The sequence below is a fragment of the Euwallacea similis genome, chromosome 21 (genome assembly GCF_039881205.1).
Source record: "Euwallacea similis isolate ESF13 chromosome 21, ESF131.1, whole genome shotgun sequence".
NCBI classification, from domain to species: Eukaryota; Metazoa; Arthropoda; class Insecta; order Coleoptera; family Curculionidae; genus Euwallacea; species Euwallacea similis.
This window is the reverse complement of record NC_089629.1, coordinates 2,345,365-2,371,549: the sequence shown is the minus strand read 5'-3', so window position 1 is coordinate 2,371,549 and position 26,185 is coordinate 2,345,365. Positions and strand designations below refer to the sequence as shown.

Here is a 26,185-nt window from a genome sequence, read left to right as displayed (position 1 = left end):
GCTTTACAACATTTTGGAACACAGTGCCCCTGCAAGCTTTGCCGCAGCGCCACCGTGGTACTCTTCAAAAATTAATATAATTGAGAACTCGCAGGTTAATGTAGCGCTATCCCTTATCCCAAATCTACGTAACAGGCTAAAGGATGAACGTTAAATCTCGATGTTCCCCGTTTCCAGAGCAGCCTCGCAAAGGGGGGAAATATTGATTTTCCGGCGGGGACAATGGTGGCCGTTAACCGCGTGGTTGTTTCAGTCCGACTGCTCAGACAGCGGTAAAATTTCCGGAGTTCAACGCGCTATCGCACTTAAACAGCTTTTAGTTTATTTATTTTCTGATTGAAAACAAAAGGACAAATGGACAATAGTGTCGGGAATACGGTATCAGATGTGTCCGATTCCTTTGTTCGAATTCCGCGCCAGTATGCTGCTGCGGCATGAAGTTATAGTGGATTTTCTCAGCAACCTGTCACTGTGAGTCTTTGTTAATCAATTTTTAATCACCCTCTCAATTAAGCGTGGTCTCTACTAATTCCATCGTCCTACGACCTTCTGACTCGATACATTCAATCAGGCTTAATTGTGGCTACCTACTCATCGAAGCATAACCTCTGTGTCTATATATAAAGAGTTGGGCTAGAGCCGAGGCAGAAGGTCAGGGCTTCCTCAATTGAATCATAGAGAGCTTTTCGGTCCAGAGGTTAAAACTTCGATTTTATTTCCAAACCTCGTCCAGCTGGCATTAAATTAACTACACAAAATTTATGAAGCATTACACGAATTTGAGAATTTTTAGTTGTAAGTTTCCGTTTTCCATGAAAAATTCCATGGGCGTGCGCATTGCTTTCACAATGGAACAGGGCATTATTTTGTCGTGCTCTGTTCAGCCTACGTTCCACCTCAATAACTTGAACATCCAGAAGTTTTTTGAAAAATCTAATAGTTTCACAACTTTTTCATTTTCTGATTTTAATGGAAATAAATTTCCATTATGGAGGAAATGTCACATACAGTTCTGCGGTTTTAGATATTTTTGCTGATCCGCCGTTCACTCTAGTGATTCGAAACTCCAGTCTTATAAATTTTTAACTGAAATCAATTCTGTCGAGCTAAAAATGGAGATGGCAGCCGTTTCACTTTACCCCTGTTCCAAAAAGCTCCGCAACAAAATGTGAATTGAAGGTGTCGACTCTTGTTTATTTACTGAAAAGCAACTGCCGGAGGGTCGCTGTTTTTTGGGGTGAATGAAATATTTAAATAGTAGAAGGTGATGATTTTGAAAAGTGTGGGTGAGAATTTACAAATATTCCTCAAAATTGAGCGTCGAGCGAAGAGACTGGAGCTTAAATCGTTATTTCCAAAATTCATTATAATATACGAGACTATAAAAAAGAGCTATAAAAAACTATTCTATCACTGTATAACATATTTTTCGGCTCCGGGAACTCTCAAAATTCTCTCATTTTTAGAAATTACTAACCATGGAAATAAAGCAAAACATGTGCTGCAAATGGCAATTGCTTCAAATGGCAGTTTTTTAAAGTAAAAAAAGTAGTACTAAAAGTCGATAGTTTCATCTCTTGAACCTTCCACACTCCTCGTAAAACATAAATCTCTTGCAAAATAGACGCTTTCGGGTTCATGTTTTTGAACTAAAGGGGAACCTAACAAGGGCGGAAAGTTATACCTTAGCGCGCGCTTCCAGGGATTTTTCATTGTGAAAAATTTGAAAAGTGACTTTACTTTTTTAAAACTCTTTTGGACACATTAACTTGGTCCTAGGAGTTGAATAAATGAATAAAAGTTTTGCATATTTTGTGATCCTTCGAGTCTAGAGAGTTGAGATGACTTTCGCGGACTTAAATCCCTTTTAAGCAATATAATATTTAGGGAAAATTCCAATATTTTTGGTTTTTGAAGCCAGATAAGGATTGAAAGTTTTATATATTTTGTGGTGTTGCCTGGAGCCCGGAGAACTGAGTAGCCTCACGTATTTAAGACCCTTTAAAAGGAATAATATTTAGGTACGGAAATTTCCACACTATTTTCAGTCCTTCGAACTAAATAAGAAACCGAACGAGCTGAGCTTTGTTGACCCTTCGAGATGGCTGACTAGGGAAAATAGTGCCACATTTATACGCTTTCAGCAGAAAGAATATTTGCGAACATTGCCATATTATTTTCTGTCCCAAATCAAATTAGGAAGTTTCAGTTTTTTTTGTCAGGTTGGTCAAGCCTCGTATTAGTGGGCTTTCACAAGAAGTATGTAATATTTACGACACAGATTACAGGACTTTTCCTACATAGGCTTCTAGACTTCGGGGAAAATATATAAGCTGACATTTTTGGATTTTAGAAATCTCTCAGGCTCAGGACTGAGTTGTTTTTATCCGTCGGTTTCATTTGATCTAAACTGAGATTTTCCTAAGCTCAAAATCAATGGCTGACACTTCTAGGTATCCCTTTATTTTCCATTCCGGACACCCGCAGATGCGTATGTTTTAGGACATGCACACTGCATAAAACGCACCTATTTTTTACATACCCGCATACCTGAAGAAGCCAAGAAGTAGAAACACATTTTATCAGGTTATCCAACACCTTCTTTCCACTTTTACGTCAACGTCATTCGTTTTGCGGACTCACCACTAACTTTTCCTACTTTTACATTCACCCGCATAAACTTTTCCATTGCAAGTTATGTGCAGAATTATAGTATGAGGTCTACATTTCTACACCTTAAATTTCAAACTTTCTGTGAAAAAAAAGGCCAGAAATTTCTTTGGACATTTTTCCCTGAATATTTGGACTGCGATGTACATATATTAATTCCTGTTGCGATTGCCATCCCCTGAAGCTCACGGATCGATAAACTGTCATTTACGACACAATACCGAAATTATTACAACTCTCGGGTCATACAAGGCAATTATCACAGCACCAATTGCGGGACAGTGGTGTAATTACGTGGTGATAATTGACCCGAGATCATGGCAAAGCTCCCTGTTTGCGAAAAGGACCAACGGCTTTGCTTCAGCAATGAGCACAACAAACCCTAAGCTTAATTGGATGCTTTCAGAATTTCATTAAATTTCCATTATGACACTGTTTTGCCACGACGAAAGTGTAGGTGCCTGGATATTTTGCCTTTCACGCCCTTAAGATTGACGTCAGTCTTATTTGGTATCCATCTACTTAATGGAGTTCTGTTGATATTAAATTGTAAATCGATATATTGGGGATGGATGGAGTTAAAGAATATTATCCTTGTCGTTATTGTCCCTGGAAAGGCCGAGCAAACGAGACATCTTCATCTATCAGGAGATTTACAGATCAATTTCAAAATTGATCCCGAATATCTTCCCTGTCCAGTTTATGTCCTGAAGATATTTTTAGCTACAGCTAATTATTGAAATGTAACGAAATGACAACTAATCGATAAAGAGCCACCAGACCAAACTTGAACGTGAATTTCCATGGAAAGTTTCATTTTATTTGTTTGGTTTATCTGCAGCTTTAAAGTTTACCTCGAGTCATGTAAACAAATTTCGTTTCAAGTGTAGAATTTCAATGGCATTAATAAGAAATTCAAATATTTACCCTCAATGGGGCTTAAGTGATAAATTAAACTGTGTGCTCTATGCTCCAATAAAGATGAGTTAAATTTAATCAGGATTTCCGAGCAAGTAGTCTGTGTTTTGCTTGTAAATATTCAGGAACATGATATTTGCCTTGATGTTTTTGATTTTAAATCAGGTAAAAACGTGAACATTTGAAGATGGAAAATGCTTTATCATCCGCCGCCATGCTGCTTATCTTCTTTCTCTATAATTTTTAATGTGAACATAACGTAGAAGAAGCTCTCGAAAACCTATTTACGAACGAATTTCTTGATAATTCCTGCAAAGTCACATATTTTGGCCCAAGTGATAATTTCAGCTACTCATCGATCCCAAAACAAGCACCAAATATGCGGTTTTGCCTGTAGCACACCCTCAAATGATTAATGTTAGTTGCTTCATTATTCACTTATCCAAGTTGGCTCATCATCGTTTGTGCGTAGGATGCCGCATTCTCGGCATACTCATGTTTCTTTATGATGATTTTTCATGAGGATGTTAGATAATTCCAGGCCTTTATTGGTCTGAAGATGTGAAAAACAGAAATCGCTGTAATAATTTTTACTTTGCGAACGTGGTTTTAGTCAAGAAATCGTTGTATTGGAAGATGGACGCTCTACCAAATTGCGGTGCTGAATGGTTTAATGCTGTGTCAAACAGTTTTAACTCGTCTGTCTGACATCCGGTCTTTCTTCAGATCATCTGGATTCCAATCTTCCAACCTCCAAAACATCCAAAAAATCTACTCACCATACATATTATGCTTTGATTATGGTAGGTGCTACATAGACTAAGCTATTTCTATCTAAAGTATTACAACTTCCTGCATAGTTTGCCTCACGCTACGAGCGACAGTTGCCCCAAAGTTGCTACTCCTACTGAAAGTTCAGGTTCAAACAAGCTTATTCTTTCATGTTCTTATTATTCTATTCTTGACATAAGAATCTATCTATTATTTTTATCTGTTTGAAATGTTCAGACGTTTATTTGAAGAGAAAGAATTTTCAGTAACTTCATAACACGAAACCACCTTTTCCAGGTCTCGTTAATTTAAATTCTACATTTTTTCTACATTTTAGAACACTCTGTGTTAAGAGTATGTGAATAATATTTTTTCGAAAATTAATTTTCTTCAATACGAATTAGTGGAATAACCAAAAATCCTTAACGCGTTTGAACTCCAGGTCTCTGGTGCCGAATAATGAACAAAACCGTTCAATGTGTTGCTTAATAAACACGTTCCTCTTGCAAATTGTGTATTTGTTTCTTATTATTTCGTTACTGTTTAGATCCAACTGCAATCTAGGTCAACGGAATAAGCGTAGTCAAACATATTGCAAATTGCCTTTAAATATCGGCAATCCACAATAAATTTTAATTCCTGTTTTCCCATTTCCTACCTTAAACTGTCTAATGAGTGGTACGTTTCTCCCGCAGACTTGTATTTTTTTTCCAATATTATTATTGATGATATATTGCTGGAATATAGAGAATAGAATGGTTAAATAATGTATAACTAACCCCTCAACACAGGCAACCCTTAATGCACTTCAGCCTTATTATCTCGTATGGGACAGTCTTTCAATGAGTACGTTTACCTCGCAAATTTTATAATTTTGTTTCTGAACAGTGAGTTATTATATGCAGCTGGTATCTATTCCACCGGAATAAATGGGGTCAAATATACCGCAAATACCCTCAAAGTATGGGCGATGGTTAAAATACTTTAACGGCAGTTATGCATCTCGTTCCGGACACAAATCGGTTCAATGAGCTGTTCAATGAAATCTGATCGACTTTTTTCATCTTATAGATTCAATTACAATTAAATTGCTCAATTTCGAAATTAAATTATACTGGAATCTATTTTAGCGGAATAAACGTTGTCAAATGCAGTGCAATTTGGTACATCGAAATAACCGTCGTACTTTTCTAAAGCGAGCAAATTTAATCGCAAATATTAGTATTGTAGATTTAAGGTAAGAACGTACTTAAAATAAAGAGGGGCCACTTTAATTGATCTATTACTTCGATTCGTCCTATATCCTCCATTTAAATGCATCTACTTGATCTAAGCTAAGGGCATTTGCGGATTTAGATATTCAAAACAGGTATCCCCTTTTCTTGTGCGTGCTATCTGCATTTTCATTTATTAGAATTTTCAATTATAATATAAGCAAATCTGGGATGAGCGAAATTTAAAAAAATGATGTCGAGGGACTGAGTTGAATATTCAGCACTTACAGAACTTCGCCATTCTTTGCATCCCCACTGTAGCAAAAGCAATTTCCTAAACGCGTAACTGTTTAAAGATTTTTGCGAAATAAAACTCCCTGAATAAAAGAAGACACATTTAAAAAATTCATCAAACCAGTGCCAGAGAATAATGGCAAAGGTCGAGTGTGCCTAAATTTAGGTTTTCAAACAATACGGCTGAGAGATTTTCAAAGATTCATGGTTCACTGCTTTCACACTCTATTCAGCTTATTGCAGACATATGTGTTTTAACTAAATTTCCATAATCCGAGACGTTTCAGACCAGCAGAAAAACAATACAGTCATCAAGCGTTTGTTCAAGTCTATGTATTGTGCGAAATGGAAATTTGCAACCTTTCAGGACCCCGAAGGGTGGTTGTCGTTAGCGCGGTTAAGCTCAGTAAATGATTGCTTAGGGCTTTGAGCAAAGTCTTTGTCGATAAGAAAAAGGTGTGAAAAGTTTCATTTCACAAAGGATTGAATTTTTTCGAGCAGCAACCGATGGAGATATTCCAATTCCCTTAAAAGCAACCGCTAATATCCTGGAAATTAGACTTCAAAGTTGCAGTTAACTTCGTAAAACTGAAATTGGATTGGGAACGTCTCACTTGAACCGTGTATAGTACTTCGGAAACTCCTCTAACTAACACCAAGACGATTTAGAACGAGTTAAATTATGAGCGAAAAGCGAAAGTGGGCTCTGCTTGGAATTTTTTAAATAGGTATCTGTTGCCGGAGGAGGCCCACGAAGTTAATGTTATTTTTCTGTTTCAGTGGTCAAATTCCTTGGAGGCGCCAGGGAACCGAGAGCCTCAGCTCTTCTCCGGGCATTGTCAGGAAAATCCCCACGCCGGAAATCGCTCACACAGCTCCAGTAACAGTAGGTTTTAAAAACTTCCTTCTCAACATAAAATCAATTGCGCCCCGTGCTATTTTACGATTCTAGAACGCGCCCGCATTGAAACAGGCACATGTTGTATTCTAATAATGTAAGCCGGCTAACATTTAAAACAATGTCCTTTTCCATTAGAGATTTTTGGCACGTACCTCGCCTAAATACATGGGACAGTACGCAGGCAGTACGTTCCGCTTTTACAATCAGTCTATACGGACGCGTATTCGTCGATTGATCAAAAATTTCACGAATGATAATGATGTGCATCCGTGTCTAGTGAGTCATTAACAATAGCAACGGCATGGATAATTTGAGGATCGTTGCACTTCTAGATAAGCCCTATCAAATCTTAGAAAGCATTACAGCAACGGTCAGAGGCACTTAAAAATCCAGTTTGGTGCAAAAATAAATTGCAGCAAAAATCAGATGATAAAATTATATTTTTTCGTGGAAGTGAGATAAATGCGGCATTACGTGTCGGTTTTCCTCGTAAATTCCAAATAGCGGAGTAAAATGAGTTTGTGTGCGAGCAAGCAATTTAAGTTCGAAACATTCAATAATTCGGGATAATAACTAGTGCAAAGTGAACTGCATGCACCCTCCGGATCCCAGGTGTAAGGGATATTGCATGACTATCTTGAGGGTTTTTCTGGGAGAAAAATGGTCATCTACTTGACTGTAAGTACTCTAAAATGGGGGATTAAGGTTTGAAATGAGGTCAGAGAGGAGGACGGAAACCTCTATCATAGTATGCATTCGTTTGAATGGCTTTTTGTTAATAATATTAAAATTACCAAGTTGTTATTCAATTAAAACTTTAGGTACGAGTTCAAATTTGTATTAGAGGAATTGAAAATCCATTAGTAAAGCATAATTTAATATTTTAATTAAATATTAAATCAGTTGCTTCCGAGGGGAAGAAGGTCTAAACGGAAATCCAAAACGTGTTCAGAGAGTGAACAGTTTTTCAATTAAATCCTCACTTTTTGTGATTACACAAAATCACCGCTTCTTTTCTTTTATTTTCACAGAGACTAATGTGTCTTTCACACCGATGAAATTGCATTTAATCTTATAGACCGCTCTAAACCGACATTTCAATATTTTCCATTACTTTCCGTTCGAATTAAAACTCAAAGCATCTAATAACATTCTTGGAGTCAAACGAAACGTTCATTTTGCGCCTGGAGGGCCGGATGTTTTGATTGCGAGCTTCGCAATTAGAAATTAAATTTCACCCCGAAGATGAGAATAAAACAAAAACGGTCAATAAGGTCGTTAATATTTCTCTATGAAACATGGGGGAATTCGGCTTGAAAGTGCGAAAGCTCTTCACTTCCCTCACCGAATCCCATCGATGGTTCCTTATTGTAGGCGTTTGTATTTTGCGAGTCAATAACACGATTTCCAACCTTCCTTCGACCTCAGTCAAGCAAATCGTTAGAAGGGTGATTTAAATTAGATAACGGGGCAAAAACTCTTCCAGCAGTCAGAGAAGATATAAATGTACACCTAAAAGCAGTTTCAGGTTTTCTCCTGGGGGCTTCTTTTCTTACAAGCCGGATGTTTTAGGTAGAAACTTTCCTACTTATTCCCAAATTTATATCGAGTTAGCCAACTTATTATTGTCAAATGGGGAAATTGTTACTAAACCAAATGAGCGCTTTTTTCTACGAGCGCGCGGTAAATGGCCTTGCCGCACGCATTTGTAAACTGAAAACAGCACTTTACCTCAAGTGTATGATAAAAATTTTGCCGCACGCAAATTAAAGTGGCATATTTCATTGTCAGACCTTTCTCCGGATATTTCACACTGACATGCGTAGGGTATAACTATTATTTATTACTTCTTTTATTAACGCACGTGCTCTAGTGGATGAAATATTGCACTTCACACGTGCGAAGCTGTCTTTGCCTCATTCAATTGCTGACCTGATTCCGGCTTGCGTCGTTCAGTCAATTGCAATTAGCGTGTGGTAGTGTCACTTTCGGCATTTGTTAGGTAAAGTGGCTCTGAAAATTGCGAGAGAAGATAATAGTTCCTTCCAGGATTCCAAAAAAGGTACAGTTAAGGGCTCTTATCCACACAAGTAAGATACATTGCCTCGCCAGTTTCATGAATCTACCCATTTTCGCCACTCGAGGGAAATACATTTGCTATTTTTAATCACTTCTTCTATTTCGTTTTTGATGTACTTTTCTGTCTCTTCTTTGATTTATTGATACCACCAGAGATGCACTTTTCTATTAATTAAAAAATTTTTTTAGCCTCTGCATGAGGGTCGTCGAGGGCGTTCTCCACTAGGCAACATCAGAAGAAACAGAGCTACATCAACACCTCAATTGGCAGAACATCAACGAGAATCGAGGTAAAACTACGTCTTTTAGTCATATTTCTTTTGAATGTTTCATAAGTTCACCTAATCGGGAGGGAAATTGTTATTTTTGGCGAATATCCAAATGAGGGCGAAATGATGGTTCGCAAAAGAGAGGCCAAATCAGCCTTTACGTGAATAACAGCCATTTTAATTTTCTTCAAGCGTAAAGGAAATCAATATTGAAATGCGTAACCAACTTACTTAGAGGAAAAATCACGATCCAGTCGTAAAAATCAGCCCTTAAGGAAGAGACCTTTTTAGCACAATTCGCGAAGTTTCACGTACCTCTCCTACTTGATGCGTTCTTTGTGATAAAAGAAGCGTCTCTCTTTTACATGAAAATCGCATTAATTTGCACGGAAACGAAATAAAAATCTCACATTCTCCTAATTAGCACAGAACCAGGACATGCATTACGGTTTGGCTGTGTTATAGTCCACTAAAGTGGGTGTTTGCGCCGTTTTTGTTGCTTCTTAAAGCGCTGTATTCAAGTAAGTGGTAATGGATGTATTAAAAATGCGTGTATAATGTGCAGAATACTCTAGTTAATGGGAAATATATATTACATACCTAACGGAAATCATTTCAAGTACATTTTAAGAGAAAGTAAGACATTTTATACAAAGCGTTAAGGGTGTCACTTTCCTTCTTTTGCTAAGACTGCCTGCATACTTTGGATAATACTTTGTCCTCAATCCCCGAGTGACAGGCATGACACTGATGGATAAATAATGCGAGTAGTTCCTATGTCATTTATAAGCATTATGGTCTACAACGTGAGAAAGTTCGTCACATTGGTTCAGGCTCGATACTACACTTCTGACAAAAATGTACAAGTTTTATGCAAGATTCCCTAAGTTTCGGCCTGTCCTACTCAATCCGGCAACGTCGCTTCCTTGGAGATGATTCAGACTTGGATAAGCAGTCTTTTGTCTGAAATATTTTACGTCACTCACAATATTGCCCAACTAAAGGGCGAAGCGTTTTTGTTTCAGTTTGACGTAAATACCTCTTAAAAAACAAACACCAATCGTGACGTTGCCATTGTCCCACACTACATAGCACTTGGTTTAAACGTTTTAATCATGTTTGGTATGTCCAGAAGTTTTATGGGGGAGAGCAGATAGTGGGAAATTATGGGAGAAAATAAAACAGCAGAGATTCATTCAAAAACACATTGCTAATTTATTTGGAAACGGAGAGTCAGAGAATCGGGAAAGGAGAAGAGCAGAGAGTTGACATTGGTAAATAAAGACTTTAAAGATAATTTAATTTTCACAATCGCTTTTCGTGTCAGATTTTCTCCTCTTTTTCGCTTACATTGACCAACAAAGCGCTCCGCATTTATTCAAAAAAATCCTCAACTCTCGATTCTCGATTTCAGTTAAGAATAATTGGGGATTGTAATAACAACTTTTATGACGACTTCTATTGGGAAATTTAGGGTAGAACTGGGGTATTGCCGAACTAGTTTTACGATGGAGAGAACAAAAGGGCGTAAAGGGTGGTCAGGCGTTCAGGTTTTTATGACGGGAGCCTCAGAGACGAATAGAGGAAAATAAGGCAAGTTTGGTTGATAAACATTAGTTCTACAATTAGGAGACGAGATACAAGCAGTATCGTCTTAACGGAAAGCGAAGTTGGGCGACGGCCTAGGACGGCGGACTTTACTGGTGGGCGATTTTTCTTGGTGGTTGGAAGGCGGTGATTAAAAATTTCGCCCAGGGCGCCAGACTTGCTAAGGCCAGCCCTGGATACATGTGTTGAATTTCAATTATTTTTTAAATTCTATGATATTTTTGGCACGAAAAATCTATCTGGTGTATGCTAATGATTTTATATCTCTCATAAACTCGTTCATAAAGCGAACTCATATTATTATTCCATTATTTATCGATCCCTAAAGCTCTCACGCGGAAACCGGACCATCCTGTATAGAAGCAATAAACAGTAGGAATATCGGCAGTAAGGAACACTTCTGCATCGTGTAGCTATTTAGAAATGGGAAGGCATAAAATCAAAAGGGAAGTGAGGGAAAAGGAAGGCGTTGCCATTTCCTGGTTTAATAAAAATTCCATAAAATCCAACCTATGTGCATACCAAAGGTCTCTGTTATGTTATTTTAATATTGCAAAGTAAATAGGGCTGCTTTTAATATAATATAATCTAAATTCGCTTGATTTTTTTAGAATCGAAATTTCTACAGAAATCGAGCTTCTTAGAACATCATGGGAATCGTGTAAAGAATAAGACTTAAACAGTGCTGTTAACCTATATACTAACCTGTGATTAATCGAGTATTAGCGACTTGCATCTTCGTACCCAGGTCTTACGCAATTTAACGGCTTTTTTCTTTAATGTTCCAGAAACTGGCATGAAACTGAAGAAAATAGCGACGAGTCGCTCACTACATCTCCATCCGAGCACCACAACGAAATTACACCTTCAGGTAAGATTGATTTTCTTTACAAAATTCCCTATTCAAATTAATCAAATAACTGTGCTCCGCGTTAATTACAAATAAATATATGAATTCAATCGCTTTCCAACTTTGGATTTTATCTTGTCCAATGCGAAGATTACTCATTACTTCCCGAAACATTGTTTGCCTTGCATTTAATTAAAATTAAGATTTTACTTCAGTTCAGTTTAAAACACACCTGGAACTAAACTTTATTAGGACATGGTTAGGAAAGTTTGCCTAAGTTACCTCTTCAACTCATCCCATCCCGTTTCTTTAAAATCAATATTGCGAAACTTTGAACATAAATGCCTTAGAATCGACCCAAGACATATGTAACAAGAGTTAAAGTACTGAAATTGAAACTTTTTCGGGTTTTTGGGGCTTGTTCCTTCCATGCGAATTAATCAAAGCTAATTTAAATGCAAAACGAAAAATGCGATTTTTCAGGAGTTTTTAAATTGTTCTCGTCAGAAATGAGAAAACTTCTAAATAAAAATTCAATCAAGCTAAAATTTATTCATTAAATATAATTAAACGTATAATCATGCAAAGTGAAACAAAACAGATTATCAGTCATTAAGCTAAATTCCTTCGTGCAACAAACTGGTTGGATAATCTTTCAGCTTGCAAGCTTTTCACGGGAGAAAGTAAATTTGTTCAAATTTCTTCCAGAAAGCCCCGATGAGCGAGTGCTAAATTTATTAATAAAACGGAAATATAAAACACTAGTTTAAAACTTGAAAACGTTTATTTTGTAATTTTCCGTTCTTTCGTCTATGTAATTTAAGCAGACGCTCGCTTTTTACTTAAAAATGGCGCCGCATCCACACTTAACTTGAATAATGTTTACAAGGATTTTAATTTAAAACCCCTTAACGTCAAGTTACTGGTGAAAAGAGAAAATAAATTAAAAATGCCCCAGTTTTCGGTCTTTATAACGTTAATTGTGAAGTAAGTCTGTTCAAAGTTTTAGAAGCTCAAGAGGGCAGACGCTCTGTATTCGATGTGTGTCCACGTAAGAAAACAAGGGTACTAATAAGAGACATAGCGAATAATTATATTTATTATCATCTACGTTCATCGATTTGTCAAGAAAATAGGTAACAGATGGGATCACAAAAGCATGAACCTGCACGGGAAATCTTTGCGTTGAAGGTCTTGTTGCCCGAGAATGGTTGAACAGTGACCAAATTAAGACGACGCTCCAAGGTTATTGAAGATTTAATCATTGAACACTACAAGAGATGGAGAACAATACAGGGATACAGGGAATAATGAGGGATTTGCGGGATGTAATGTCATTACTCTCGGTGGCCATTTAAGTTACATGTGTTTCCATGACAACTCTCTCGCCGATTATAGCCCACAACATTGCGGTGTCAGAGGGCGGTGGCCATCGCGTTTGCTGAATTACGCAGCCGCGACTAGGAGCCTTTTTCTTGGGGAATGTGGTTCGCGTTACGATTGACACATGGCAAATATAGGCGTCCACGCCAGTGCGCATTATTGCGGCAATATGGTCGGCTTTTGTTCTGGTTATTTTTGCTCTGTTATGAGGTTGTATAACATGTTAAACAGATGCGGATAACACTACCTGAATTCGCTTTCTGTCAACCATAACCGAAACAGACAAAGTTCAGTTTAACCGTTAAGTCATTTTAATTTACGCTTCATTCTTGTTGTTGGTAACGAGCATTCGCCGTGGACAAAGAGTAGTTTTATATTATATTCGAAAGGTTTGCGGCTCGCGACGTAAACACCTTCCTTAAAGAAATAATGGATGACGGAAAAAGATCGTACAATAATATATGACTTTTGCCGCAACCTGCTACAAAAGAAAATATAACACACGGAGATAGTGATCGTAAAATCAAATGCTAACACAGGCGTGTGCTAAAAATTCCGAACACCCATGTGTGTTATTAGTGATATGAACGACACTGTTCCTCGCAGACAAGCTCGTAAACTTCCAACCTCATAAAAGACAATATAGCATTCCAAAACTCATTAAAATCCCCTGAAAATTGTCGTAAATTAATATTCCTGACACGCAATATTTTATTAAATTTCAGACCCTTAAAACGAATTGTTTGGGAGCTCGTGAAAGTAAGACTAACAAAAATATTCCACGAGATTTCTCTTTATTTACTTTGTTAGCAACTCATAACTAAATTTTAGAGCATCTGATAGTTGCCAAATTATGCAAAGGAAAATACGTAGAAACCACTTATAGACTTCATAGAAAGTTCAATGCAGTGGGAGACTAAAATTGACTATTATAGCATCGAAGAGGAAACTTTACTATATGTCTATTTCTCTGCAGGGTTCTTCTCTCACCATACGAATGAAAAGTGTTCCAATTTCACAAAGAAAATTGATTTAATGGAAATATGAGAGCATGGAAAAATTCTCCTCGGTTTCCATATTGGAGATGTCCTCAGAACTTGAGATTTTTGCGCATTTGAGACTATCAGGACGTTGATGTCCGCTTTTCTTTTCAACTCCGGCTCACCTTCAACTATCCCTTATAGGAAACGCTGTCGCAATTAGAATTCCATCCACACACACGTATTACATCACACCAGAAATAGAATAAATTTCGGAGTAGGTAGGTACTTTTTTCACTCAGTTCTTCGAGTCATCTTTCATCATTGAGTCAATCTCTTCAGGAACTTCACATTAGTCCAAATTAGAATCTTAGATAAATTTGGTTTCAAGTCTCTCCACGTGGCAGTGTCAGTGACCACTGTCCGTTCGTAGCCAGAGGAGTGTTCATGGTTTAGTCACACTAAATGACCCAGAACATATTTTCTGTTGCAAAAAAGTCCCCATGGGGTAGAAACACAGGCGTTAGACGTCTCCACTTTTTCTTTTATCGACAGTCCTATGTCGAATTGTATTAATGTTATACCTCTTGGAATAGAAAAAATATAAGAGGCGGCAATTTCTGTTCGAAGAGGGAACATATTTTGAGATTAAATTGAACTTCTGGCATCACCTATGCCTAGTAACGTCCACCCCGAATTCTCCTTTATGGTGAATCCGATTTGAAAACCGTTAATAAAAATGGAAATTTTGTTACCAATAGGGCGTCATTTGGACCAAATGTCCAAAGAAAGAAATTGCCTTGCATTTTCGGTGTTAAAAAAAATTCTTAAGTCCTGCCACAAAACAGCATAAACATACTGTATAATTATAACGCATTGCTTGTTATCAATCCAACCGTGACTTTCAAACTCGGTAGAAATGTTCTGTTTTTGGGGCGAGTCGGTGATTCTTTAATCGCTACCGCAAAAACCGAAAGTTCTACGCCTATGACGATTCAGGTACATAAATTTGGTACTACCTGTGGCCCTATGGCCCTGTTGAAGGATAGCCGTGTTCAGTCCTTGGCCGATACGAACGATCCGACCTTTACATGGTAGTGCAATAACAAATTATGAGTCTCGTTTTCGCTTATGACATTCGTTTATTAGAAATTTTAAACCCAAATTGTGCTCCACGTGCCTTATGTTTCTTACGTTGCAATTTTCTAAGGACGTTAATGTGAGTTTTGTGTTACGTTTTAATGCAAATGTTGCCCACGAAATACATTCAATTTTGTTAACGCTGTCTCTTGTGAGTGTTCAGTTTACTTTTTAATTGTGAGTATCACTAAATGAAATTGTGATAGTGGTGACATGTTTAAGTTTAAAAGGAAGGAGAAGAATGAGAATTATGCTCCTTTAAGTTTGAGACGTTTTCGGTCTTATGTGGCACTAGACGTGGATAAAGGAAATGGTAATGGGGCACTTTTTACCGATGTTATTTCCCTTCATTTGCATTGGTATGAACATTTTGTAACAGTCGCATTTATACTACTTGTTTATACACCAGAATTTGGTATTTCACAAAGTTTCAAGAAATTTCAAAACAAATTCGATATTATTCCTTTAAGCATCAGACAATTAAGATGCTGGCAAACTTAACAGGCAGTTAATTTCCATAAGCTAATTGCATAAAGATTTGCGTTGGTCATTAAAAGATATATTATTTATTTGAACCAACTGCAATTTCTGGTGTTTGTTAGTCGATTTCACAGTCTGCCCGTGGTTGAAGGTCCTTAGGTCCAATAGATCAAAGTCTTGGCAACTTTAGAAAGGGACACTTAAATGGGGAGGAACATCAAAATAAAGATATATTGTGGGTCGGTTTCGCGGAAATTATCTGCCAGGTAAAGTTGTCTGAACATCGATCTAATGGCCCTTAACAAGACAAATATTATCTATAATAGCCCATTTTACAAATAATACATAAAAAACGTTTTTCACATTTGCGAAAAAAGCACCCTTATTCTCCTCACCCGTTTTAAACCCAAAGGTTCTTTATCTTACCTGAAAACTATTTTTCTTGTCAGAATTATTCTTTTGTAAGCCGCGTACTACAACCGGGGTTAAAACTGAGGGTAGAACAAACGTTCTCTTTTTCCACTATCCACTCTTCTCCCCTTTGTTTGCATTCAATTAAGATATGTTTGCAATTTTGCCTCTAGTCAGTTTTCAATGGAAGGTTATTCTTTGTATCCAAAACTGGATAAAATTTATGAGTGATAACTGTAACTTTTACTTTACAGCCACCAGTAACGAGAGTGTTCTACAAAAGTTCCGTAAAACCATATCACTGCACTTTACTCATCGTAAGCTGAGTAAAGACAGTTGCGCATCTGATGATACTGCCTCAGAAACGGTGCCTTCAGAGGAAGAATCCTCTCCACAACATACAGGAACCTCTTCTGGAGAACGTTACAATGTTGACAAGGACTCTCTTAGGGAGTGCAATCAGAAATACCGGTAAGGATTCTATTTCAGTTAGTGTGAATAGCGTACTGTTCTTCTGAACGATATGTAAGAGAGTCTTTCCAACTTATTTGATAGAACCATCTCCAATTTAATGATGGGAAATTTCTTCACCACGAGGTGGATGAATCGATTATGGCAATCCCTCTAATGAGGAAGTTGGCAGGAAGTTCAGTTTAAATTTGAAATTATTAAGCTCTTTAGATAAAATAATTTGAAATGAAACATTCGTCCCAAAGAATTTTCTAGATGAAAGGAAACTCGGGTTGAACCTCAAACTTGCATGCAATCCCGACGTCACAGTGAAAGAATAATTATTCGGATTGAATTTTAAGCTGCTTCGCAGAGATTGCGCCTGAAACGGTCTCAGCACAATTTCAAATTACCATGAAATTCGGTTAGAAACGATTTCACGTCATTCATATGAGAAAATTGTTGAAAATTAAGAAAATTATTTGATGAGAAATTAAAACTAAAAGAACAAAACTGAAAGAAATGACTTGAGTTGTAATTTTTACGTTTTAAAACGTAACAATAGTAAGAACTTACGGTCAGCTTATGGAGTAAGAGACGTAAAACAGTCCCACCATAACACGCTACATTAATACTGAATACGAAACTGAATATGAAATTCACTGTTATCCAACCGCAGTGTAATTTATTGGCTCTATGTTTAACTCTTTAGCGTTCCCATTCTTTAATGCGGCCTTCATGTCGTAAAATGTTTGTATTTTAAAGAACCCTTAAGAAGCATGAAGCAGTTTTTACTTCTAGAATTTTACAGATAGTTAAGAAAATGGTTTATATATAAATATCTCTCTCTCAGGGTGAATTAAAACTATGGGATCAAACTTCTAAGGATTATCCAGTGCAACAATAGAAAATATTTAAATGTAAGAACCCATTTGTGGAAATATTTCCCTAAGACGCTACAGCGTTACGACGCTTTAAGACAGTTATGTGTAAAAATGTATTTTATAGAGTTTTAGTTCAGACCTTTTCTACAAGACGACCCGCCAAAATGTCTTGAAAATGTCTCATTAAACGTTCAAGAGCAAATATAGCTGCAATATGATCGGGCGCTTACACACTTTTCTGTTCAAGTCCATTAGTATTTGGATCGTCAATTCAAACAACATTGGATTGGAAAAACTAGTCCAGTTTCATGACCCCTTAGGTCACCCGATTTAACACCTTTAGATTTCTTTCTATGAGGACGTGTAGCCTCTGGTTCATGAAAATCGTGCAATCAGGTTTTGCCCATGAACAGAGCAAGACCTGATTGCGCGATTTACTGCGGCATTTAAAGTCATTCAAAAGTATTATCAAAATTTTAGCCAAGTCCGCAAAAACCATGTACCATAACAAATGCATTCAAATTCAAGGCTGTCACTTTGTACAAACAAACTAAATTAAAACGTACTAAAATTTGATAAAACACATTTTTGCACGTAACTGTCTTAAAGCACCATAGGGCCATAGGCCTTGGGGAGACATTTCCGGACGTCGGTTTTTATACTCAAATGTCTTCGATTGTTGTACTGAATACTCCCTAGAAGTTTGATCCTATAGCTCCGAGTCCCCCTGTATAGGCGCACTTCATTTATCAAATCACAAAGGAAATTCCTGTTAAAACATTGGGGTGTAAACTGGCCTTAATGTAACTGCTTGGCATAGAGCCCAAGTGACGTCAATTGTACCATGGCCCGACTATTCGAGAATAAACGTGCAGGTGCTGGGGGCTATAGTAAACTGGCTTTTAAGCCCCATTTGAATACACCACCGCCGACCTAGTTCAAGTCTCCCGTCGTTTACCTAAAAGATTAATTTGGGCGGCAATGGGGGCTGTACCTAAAACTTTTTAAACAAGGCCATCATTCTAATAAGCTCCGGCATGGTTACAAAAGCTCGGCATTACCTGTGGGGATAAAACTGCTGATTTAGTGATTATGCCGCCCGAAACCAGCAACTTCCAGAAGCTAGTTTACGTCTAAACTTTTTTTTGCTGATAGTAAGCTGCAGCTTTTATGCGCAAAGGCGTTTTCCTTAGGTAATTTCGTTTAACGATGATTTAATAAAATATATCTGATTCGATGTGCGGGGGAAATTATAAGAAGACATCTCTTTCTTATACAATGAAGGAGATTTCCTACACGCTGATGATGACGTTCAGAAATAGAGTAAATCTTTCGTTGATGCAGAAGAAATGAAGAACCACAATGGGCGACATACCAGAGAACTTAGGACGCAAAAACCTCATTAACGTGGCGTTGGTGAAAATCATGCTTTATGTCTTACCGCTGCAATTGAAGATGCAAAATGCAGGCGAGGAAGAGCTAATACGGAATTTCTTTGTAGCGATTAGTGAGACCACCTGAGATTTTAATTTAACTTAAATTTAAAGAACTCAGTGCTGCTGAATTAGGATAGGCGATTCTAGTTTCGTTAGTGCCAAGCCCTGGACAGTTATTCCAGTACTGCCCCTCTTACACCAAGTGTCCCGCATGCTTGGCATATATGATGAAGTCATCGCAGAACAGTTTACAGGATTATGTTATATTCTATTAAAGTCGTGCGGCATGGTTTCCATTCGTCTTTTACACTCATTCGGTTAAAAAGTTTCCGAACAGTTTACTTTAGTTATCTAGGGAGTTATTCCATTAGGCAGTACCGGACTTTCCTACTCCTCGGTTTTTCTTGGAGAAGAGGGATGGTGGTCAAAAATTTCGCTCAGGGCGTTAAACTTGCTAAGGTCAGGTCTGCCATTAGGTTCCTAACCAGGTGGTTCTGCAGCTGTCGCTCTTTAATTTACGGTTAGTTCAAGCTAGTAAAGTTAGTTTTGGAAAATTTAAAACAAACTTACCTAAATTTTCGAACGAAATAATTCGTTTTTATCAAGAGCTTAATGTTGAATTTCTGAAAAATTAAATGTAAACAGGAAATAACGGTTTTCTGCAATTTGTCATCGTGTTGAGAACTTTTTAGGTTTAAACTAAAATATTCCTCCACAATAAGTATGCGCAAAGGCTTTTTCTTTGCGTAATTCTGTTTATTAATGATAATACTGTCCTGTGTTCCAGGTTTGGTCCGCTAGTTTGGCACTCTAATAAGGCACACAAAAAACTAGACAAAGCGACGAGGAATGCAAAATGCAACAGCGGGGATAGCGGCATTCAAATCGAGGTAAGACCACGTCTTTTGTCCCTTATTTCTCGATGGCACTTGCCATCTACTTATAATCCTGAAAGTGTCCTTTGTTACTGCGCACTGATACTTAAGGGAACATTTCGAAGTTCCTAGAAAGCTCATTAAACTATCGCAAGAAACTGCAACACGTTCGTTACCGAAAACTTTATTATCATATCCTGGTTAACTCATGGAATCTAATTAGAGACGATCATCACTATTCGGTGAATTTTAATTAATAATTTGCAGCAGTACCAAAGGGCTTTTTAGATGGAATATTGCACTTGATTCACATTGCTTATGTCGATTTTATACAAACGTTTTGTGAAGGTTTAATTTTGCCTTTTGTTTTAAATTTTACAATGTACCTGAAATCACTAATTTTTTGTGTATGATTTTCAATAGACGGCCGCTAGACTAGCTTGGTAAGATGATTTTTTATAAGTAATATTTTCCCATTTACTCTCATCTTGCTTATTGTAAATAATTATTCCTGTGCTTTCATATTGCGTCAAAAGTGGTTAGTGATCGGGCGGTAAATTGTTGAAAGGGCCTAAATGGAACTTACATGTTACTGGACAAAATGGTGGATGTTGCATAATGCATTTAACCCCTAATCCCTTATTTTCTTATTCTCTTTAATAAAGAATTTGAATGGAATGAAAAGCGCAACTGAGTTGTGGCTACTAAAAAACATTTTTGAGGTAAAATACTGTAGTTTAATACAGATCAATCCATATCTTTGTTAACAAAAAGTGTTTCGAAAATTGTCCCTATGTGTTGGTGAATAAAAAGATACGTCCATGTTCCTTAAGTAAAAATAGGTCGATTTAATTGACTTCACCAATAAACATCCGAAAATCGTACTTTCTGGCTCTAGACACCTTCAAAGAAGTTCAATTAAAATCGCTTAATGGTCATTTTGAAAGGTTTTGCAACAGGTAAGTACTAGTTCACGTTCGATAAACTTATCTTTCTTTAGGAGTGTGACAATAATCTTAAGATATCATAGATGTTCTTTGCCTACAGAGTGATTCCAGAATCGGGAATGACGAATGGCGGTAGAAAGCTATTCATGAAATCTATCCAGTAATTTATAATTAGCATACTTTCAAATAATGTGCTATTTATTTATTCCTCCTTCACCGGAATTCTCTTTCTTCTGGAATAACTGCTAATTAACTTTCGCTTTATCGTTTTTAACTCCTAATATTAATGAAAAAATACTTTCACATCGTACTCTGAAAAATTACATATTAATGGAAACATAAATGGACTTAAGGAAGCAATAAAAACAATAATAGGTATAAACCATCAACACTCTTCTGTTGATGATTAATGGGCTATTTATACCCACGTACTTATCTAAGAAATTGTTTTTTTTTTTAATGAATCCGCGGTTCCGATTTAAATCTCCGTTCTGGGATTCGCAATTTGCACCACTTGGCATCTTCAAAAAAACACCGCAGGTACAACGCACAGACATTCACATTTTAATGTATAATTTTTTCCTAAGATTTATAAAAATTCTCACATATTGTAACTTTCTCTTCCAAATAATGACAAGATTTGTCGGACCCTAAAGTCCTTGTTAACTTGGAAAAGGAGGTTCATTAGTGAGTCGCTGCTCCAGTCCAATGGAAATTATATTCCCGGTAAATTTATACTTGCACTTGGATAAATCTGTACCCGTATTTGAATAATAAACCGACGATATGACTTCTCGTCTGATAATACTAGCTCGATACATCGTCAGACAAAGTTCTTCTTCAAGGCATTTCTGTCTCCTCGCAATTCCCTCAATCCTGATGATTCGCTCGGCAAAAGCCAACCGGTCTGCTGTAGCAAAATATTTCATTAATTTGTTCTTAGAAAAATGCTCATGGAAAATACTCAAACCAAATGGGGTTAATACGGGGTATTTCATAACAGGATGTCAAAAATTCAGAGAATGGATCGGTGGATGATTTTAAGAAAAAATGTTGTTCCGTGAAAACGGTCAACGTTATGGAAAATATTCCCCTTTCACGGAAATATAACCTTCTTTCACGGAAATATCGAGCCTTCAGATTTTTTTTTAATCAATGGCGTATCATATTTTTTTGTTTAAAATGTTCAGGGCCGCATCAACGAGAAAGCCACTGGTGAAATTAAAAACATCCTTTTCCCCTCAAAAAATGTGTCTACACCTACTTTACGCTCCCTTATATTGTATTTCAGACAGGAAGCGGAAATGAGTCCATTTCATATGAACTTTTTTTCTTAAAATCATCAATGCCTTGATTCCAAGATTCGCCTTCTGAATTTTTGACATACTATTATGAAACACCCTGTATGTTATACAAATAAATAAGCATAACATTTTGCTAATGTATGTTCTGTATGTTGATATTCGCCAGTCGCACTTTTATTCACCCAGACTTTCATTTTATAACAAAACTTAACAACATTCTGTAACAATCGGCGTTTTCAGACGATATCAATTACATCGAAATAGCGTTAATTACCGCCATCAAGTCGAAATAGCCGGTATTTTACTTATAAATAAATTACATGATTAAGTAGGAGCTTTCCTCACTTCGCCAGTTTTCGCCGCGTATTCAAGGTGACGGTCACAAATTGGCAATTTAAATCGTAAACAAAACAGTCGATTCAGGTCGATGGAATAAATCCAATTTCTCTCGAAACGTGGACCGAATTGTCAAGAATTTTCTAATTTTTTATGAGTGATTCAATAGCAAGGAACGCAGTGTCGATAGTGTAAATTAGTCAAAAGTGAGAAGTTATTTGTGCCACTTTGTACTTCCTCGATGGGTACTTTCATCAGACAAAACACTTATCAAATTCTCGTTTGATGGTGAGTTTTTTTAACGAAAAAACCGAAAGCTTTTGAATAGCTATTTTCTTTTGCTAAAGGGTTCCAGTAGAGTTCCACGTTACGTTCGTGTTAATCTAGCAATAACCATTATTAATATTTCATAATTTTCCCTTAATTTCGTATATTACTTGTATTTAGATTCCCTAAAATGTTTGAGTTTCAGTGATGAGATTTCCGCATTTCATCCCCTTTTGATTGCTCTGGGGCGATTTTTCACATCGCATTAATCCAGTCTTTGCATCCTCAGTATTTCTCTACTCAGAACCCTCACCTCGGAGCGTAATTATAAAGTCCAGATTTGGAATATGAATGTGCGGCATATCGGCAAAATTATTTCCCCGTTATATAGTTGATACAGGATAAGAGTTGAGTTTCCGCAATTTAGAAAATGAGATCCTGCAAAGTTTGCGTATTAATTTCCCAGTGAAACGTAACGACCCTTAGAAAAGTGAAATTGAAATAATAATTAATATTTACGGGGAAAGAAAATAATGAACGTTGAGAATAATCATTTTAACGAATTTTGGTGTAAATTCAATATTAGGAGGTGGAAATTGAGCCCCGAAAAAAATACTGGCAACGCGAATTTTTGATTCTAAATGTTAACATTCAGAAGTTGCAGAGAAGTATCTATGAAATTGTTCACTTTACAAACGCGAAATCGATCATTTCCTTTTCCTCTTTTGGGGACTAGAGGAACATTCAGAACTAGCGAAGGAAAGAGGATTTCCGGGCTTTTTCCGGAGTAATCGACAGGTTTTCTCAAAAGAAAACTTTAACACGCCTCTGTGATAAAAAAAAAATGATTAAAAGTTGGCGATTTTATCCATCAACGGGAAATGATAGATGATTGGAAACCTGATAGTGCAATTGGGCATAGGCGTTTTGTTCACTTCGTCAAAATCTATCGAACGTGCCAATTGGCGCATTTCAAAACTCAGCTACATATGATTTGCCTCGTTATGCAGTTGCATAAATTTATCTGGAAATCTGACCAATTAATACTTCTTTCAGGCTTAACACTTTTCAATCTGGCTACAATTTTTCGTCTAAGCATACAGGCAATGTTATAACCTCATTTACGACGGCAATTTATTTGGGCCCTCGCGGAAATTAAGCTTTAGCCCCGTTTCGTAGCTTTATCGGCACACATACTGCCACGAGCAATTAAATGTTATTGCCCTTGCATAATTTCCAACAGAGAAATTTAATTATAAATCTTTGAACTGAAATACCCCGCCATTTAAACCGCCAATTATGCAATAATATATTGATGTTCATCGAGAATGGCTGATGCCTGTGCCGTCTCGCGTTTAATTTAATTGAAACATTTTTATCATGTTTCATTGATGTCCGGTCAAAGTCTCAATTTTCAGGAGTAAAACTTTGCTCGGAAATGACGTCAAAGTGACCTGAGAAAGCAATGCTGGTGTGGACAAAAGCAACTAACATACGTCATTTTGACGTCACTGAAAAACGTTATTCACCTCGTCAAAACGAGAAAATATGTCTTCAAGCTTTAGTTGGGCGGGGGAAATATTTTTATCCATGCAAATTGTCTTTGAAGGGGTCCTACAGCAAAGTTCCTTACACTAAATGGATCATCCTATATATAATCACTCTATATATATATTGGGACGGTTTTGGCATCCAGATCTGTTTTGAATCAAAACATGACCAGAGTTTAGTGCAGGGCCACTTTCTTCTAATTTAATCATTATTTATTTTGTTTAGGAGTTCCGTGTAGAGAAACTTATCCGAGATTTTCTATATAGATACTAACTTGTTTTGATTCTGACTATAATGAAAATGAGACCTTTCTCGTCTTCACACGTCACTCAAAGGTACTAAAACCAAACGATTGCTTCAAAGAGTATTTCTCCTTAAGATCCCTCAATACCTCACGATTGTTGGATACCTCCATAGGGCGAAGCGGGCTGTAAAGAAATGGGAAAAGGTTGCAGTTGTTCCAGAAAAGGGGCTTCGAAAGAAAAAAATCCCGAATATGAAGAAATTAACAGCGATTATTCTGATCAGGAAGATGATAGGACGGCTCAGAGTCAGGAAGAAAATGCAGCATCTTAAAATGCAGTTTCGGACTCCGAAGAAGTTGTCCTAGAGATAAACCGCCAACCGAAGATTCATGATTTTGTTGTTAAAGTTTTTTTTTTAATGATGCACTTATTGACGTATGTAATAATAAATTAATTATAATTTTTTAAGACCTAACAATACACAGAAAAAGTCTTTTATTTACCCTAAAGTGGAGAACTGAAATGAAATAGGTATACAGGGTGTAACATGCCGCCATGAAGATACTTAAGAGAGCGATAGTACTCTGCAAAATAATAAAAAAATGTTAATAGACCTATGGTCAAAAACGCACTATTTTCGATGTACAGGGTGGCAAAGTGTTTTCATAGTTTAGGAGAAAGTGCCTTATCAGTTGAACTCAAATGTCTGAAAATCGTCCCCCTTCGCTCTAGTTAACGGTATATGCATTTATTCTCCTGAGTTACGGTAACCGTATCTAACAAATTCGGTCAATTTATGGAAGGCCTGAGTAATAAAGGCCACAAAGGAAAGGTAATATTGAAATTGCAAGGATACGGCCAAAAGGAAAGTCGAGAAAGGTTAACAAACGAGTTAAAGGGGGGAACTTGGGGCGGATCAATCTAGTTTCAAATTCGGTTAATAAATTTTATTCCTGTCTGTTGCCCCTGTCGTAATATTATTCAATTCATTGTCCAAGACAATCTGTTTAACGTTCCTTCGAAATGAATTAAGGTAGGAACTTTATTAGTTTTGTATGTTCAGGCCGCTTCCTTGAAGAGCGTTAAGTAGGGCTGGTTCATGATTCGCTTCATATCACCTTAATTAGGCAATAGTAGTGGTCAAGTTCACAAATACAGTACCCCACAATAATTGATCAGAAACGATGTAATTTTAGGTCAAATGCTGAATCAAATATATCGTAAACCACTAATCTGATGCCTTTGCTGCTTGAACATTTTAATTGGACAGAGTTGCCTCATTACGGGTGCTGGCAGTGATTTGCCCCTTTGCAATTTCTAAAAGTCTCCCTGTATTTCCCATATGGGCCATAATCGAACGTTTTGTCATCATCACGTTTAGTTTCGTCAAGAAATAGCCCCAGAGTATATCTGCGCCTTTATTAAGCCGTTAATTATGAGGAATGATAATTTATCGAATGTCGAGTAGAATTAAATGCAACCTTAAAGTTGGTAAACTACCGAAGTTTTGACCTGCATTTCGGTCTTCCTCAAGGCTATTTATTTTCTCCCCAGTTTTCCTGGCTAAAACGCCCCCAATAGCAAGGGGCATTCATTTGGATTAATGTTAATTAGATCGTATATATCTGTAACGTGTGATCGTATAAACCTGTAACAATATGAGTTAGTGCGTTGTTCGGAGATGAATCTACAATTCCGGAATTGATAAGTAAAAGCTTATCTGGATCCAGAAGGGTCCTAAAACCTTTTAGATATAGCACGAACAGTCCCAAAGGGTCTAGCGATAATAGACCCACCAACAAATTAATTCAGAAAAATGTCTTTTCTTTGAACTTCATAGAAAATGAATCTTTATTTTCCCCCTATTTGAAAGAAACACAGCATTTTTACTTCGCATAATCCAAAATATGTGGAATCCCCCC

The 26,185-nt window shown here is 37.0% G+C and overlaps 1 protein-coding gene across 1 annotated transcript in view; it reads left to right on the top strand.

The window, feature by feature from the left end:
• RhoGEF3 (Rho guanine nucleotide exchange factor 3) overlaps positions 1–26,185 on the top strand; it is a 96,231-nt gene that overhangs the window by 50,389 nt on the left and 19,657 nt on the right. The window contains exons 12-16 of the mRNA XM_066400890.1: positions 6,648–6,753; positions 9,037–9,137; positions 11,513–11,595; positions 16,223–16,439; positions 19,526–19,628. Coding sequence (XP_066256987.1) covers positions 6,648–6,753; positions 9,037–9,137; positions 11,513–11,595; positions 16,223–16,439; positions 19,526–19,628 — 610 coding nt within the window. The remainder of the gene's footprint in view (positions 1–6,647; positions 6,754–9,036; positions 9,138–11,512; positions 11,596–16,222; positions 16,440–19,525; positions 19,629–26,185) is intronic.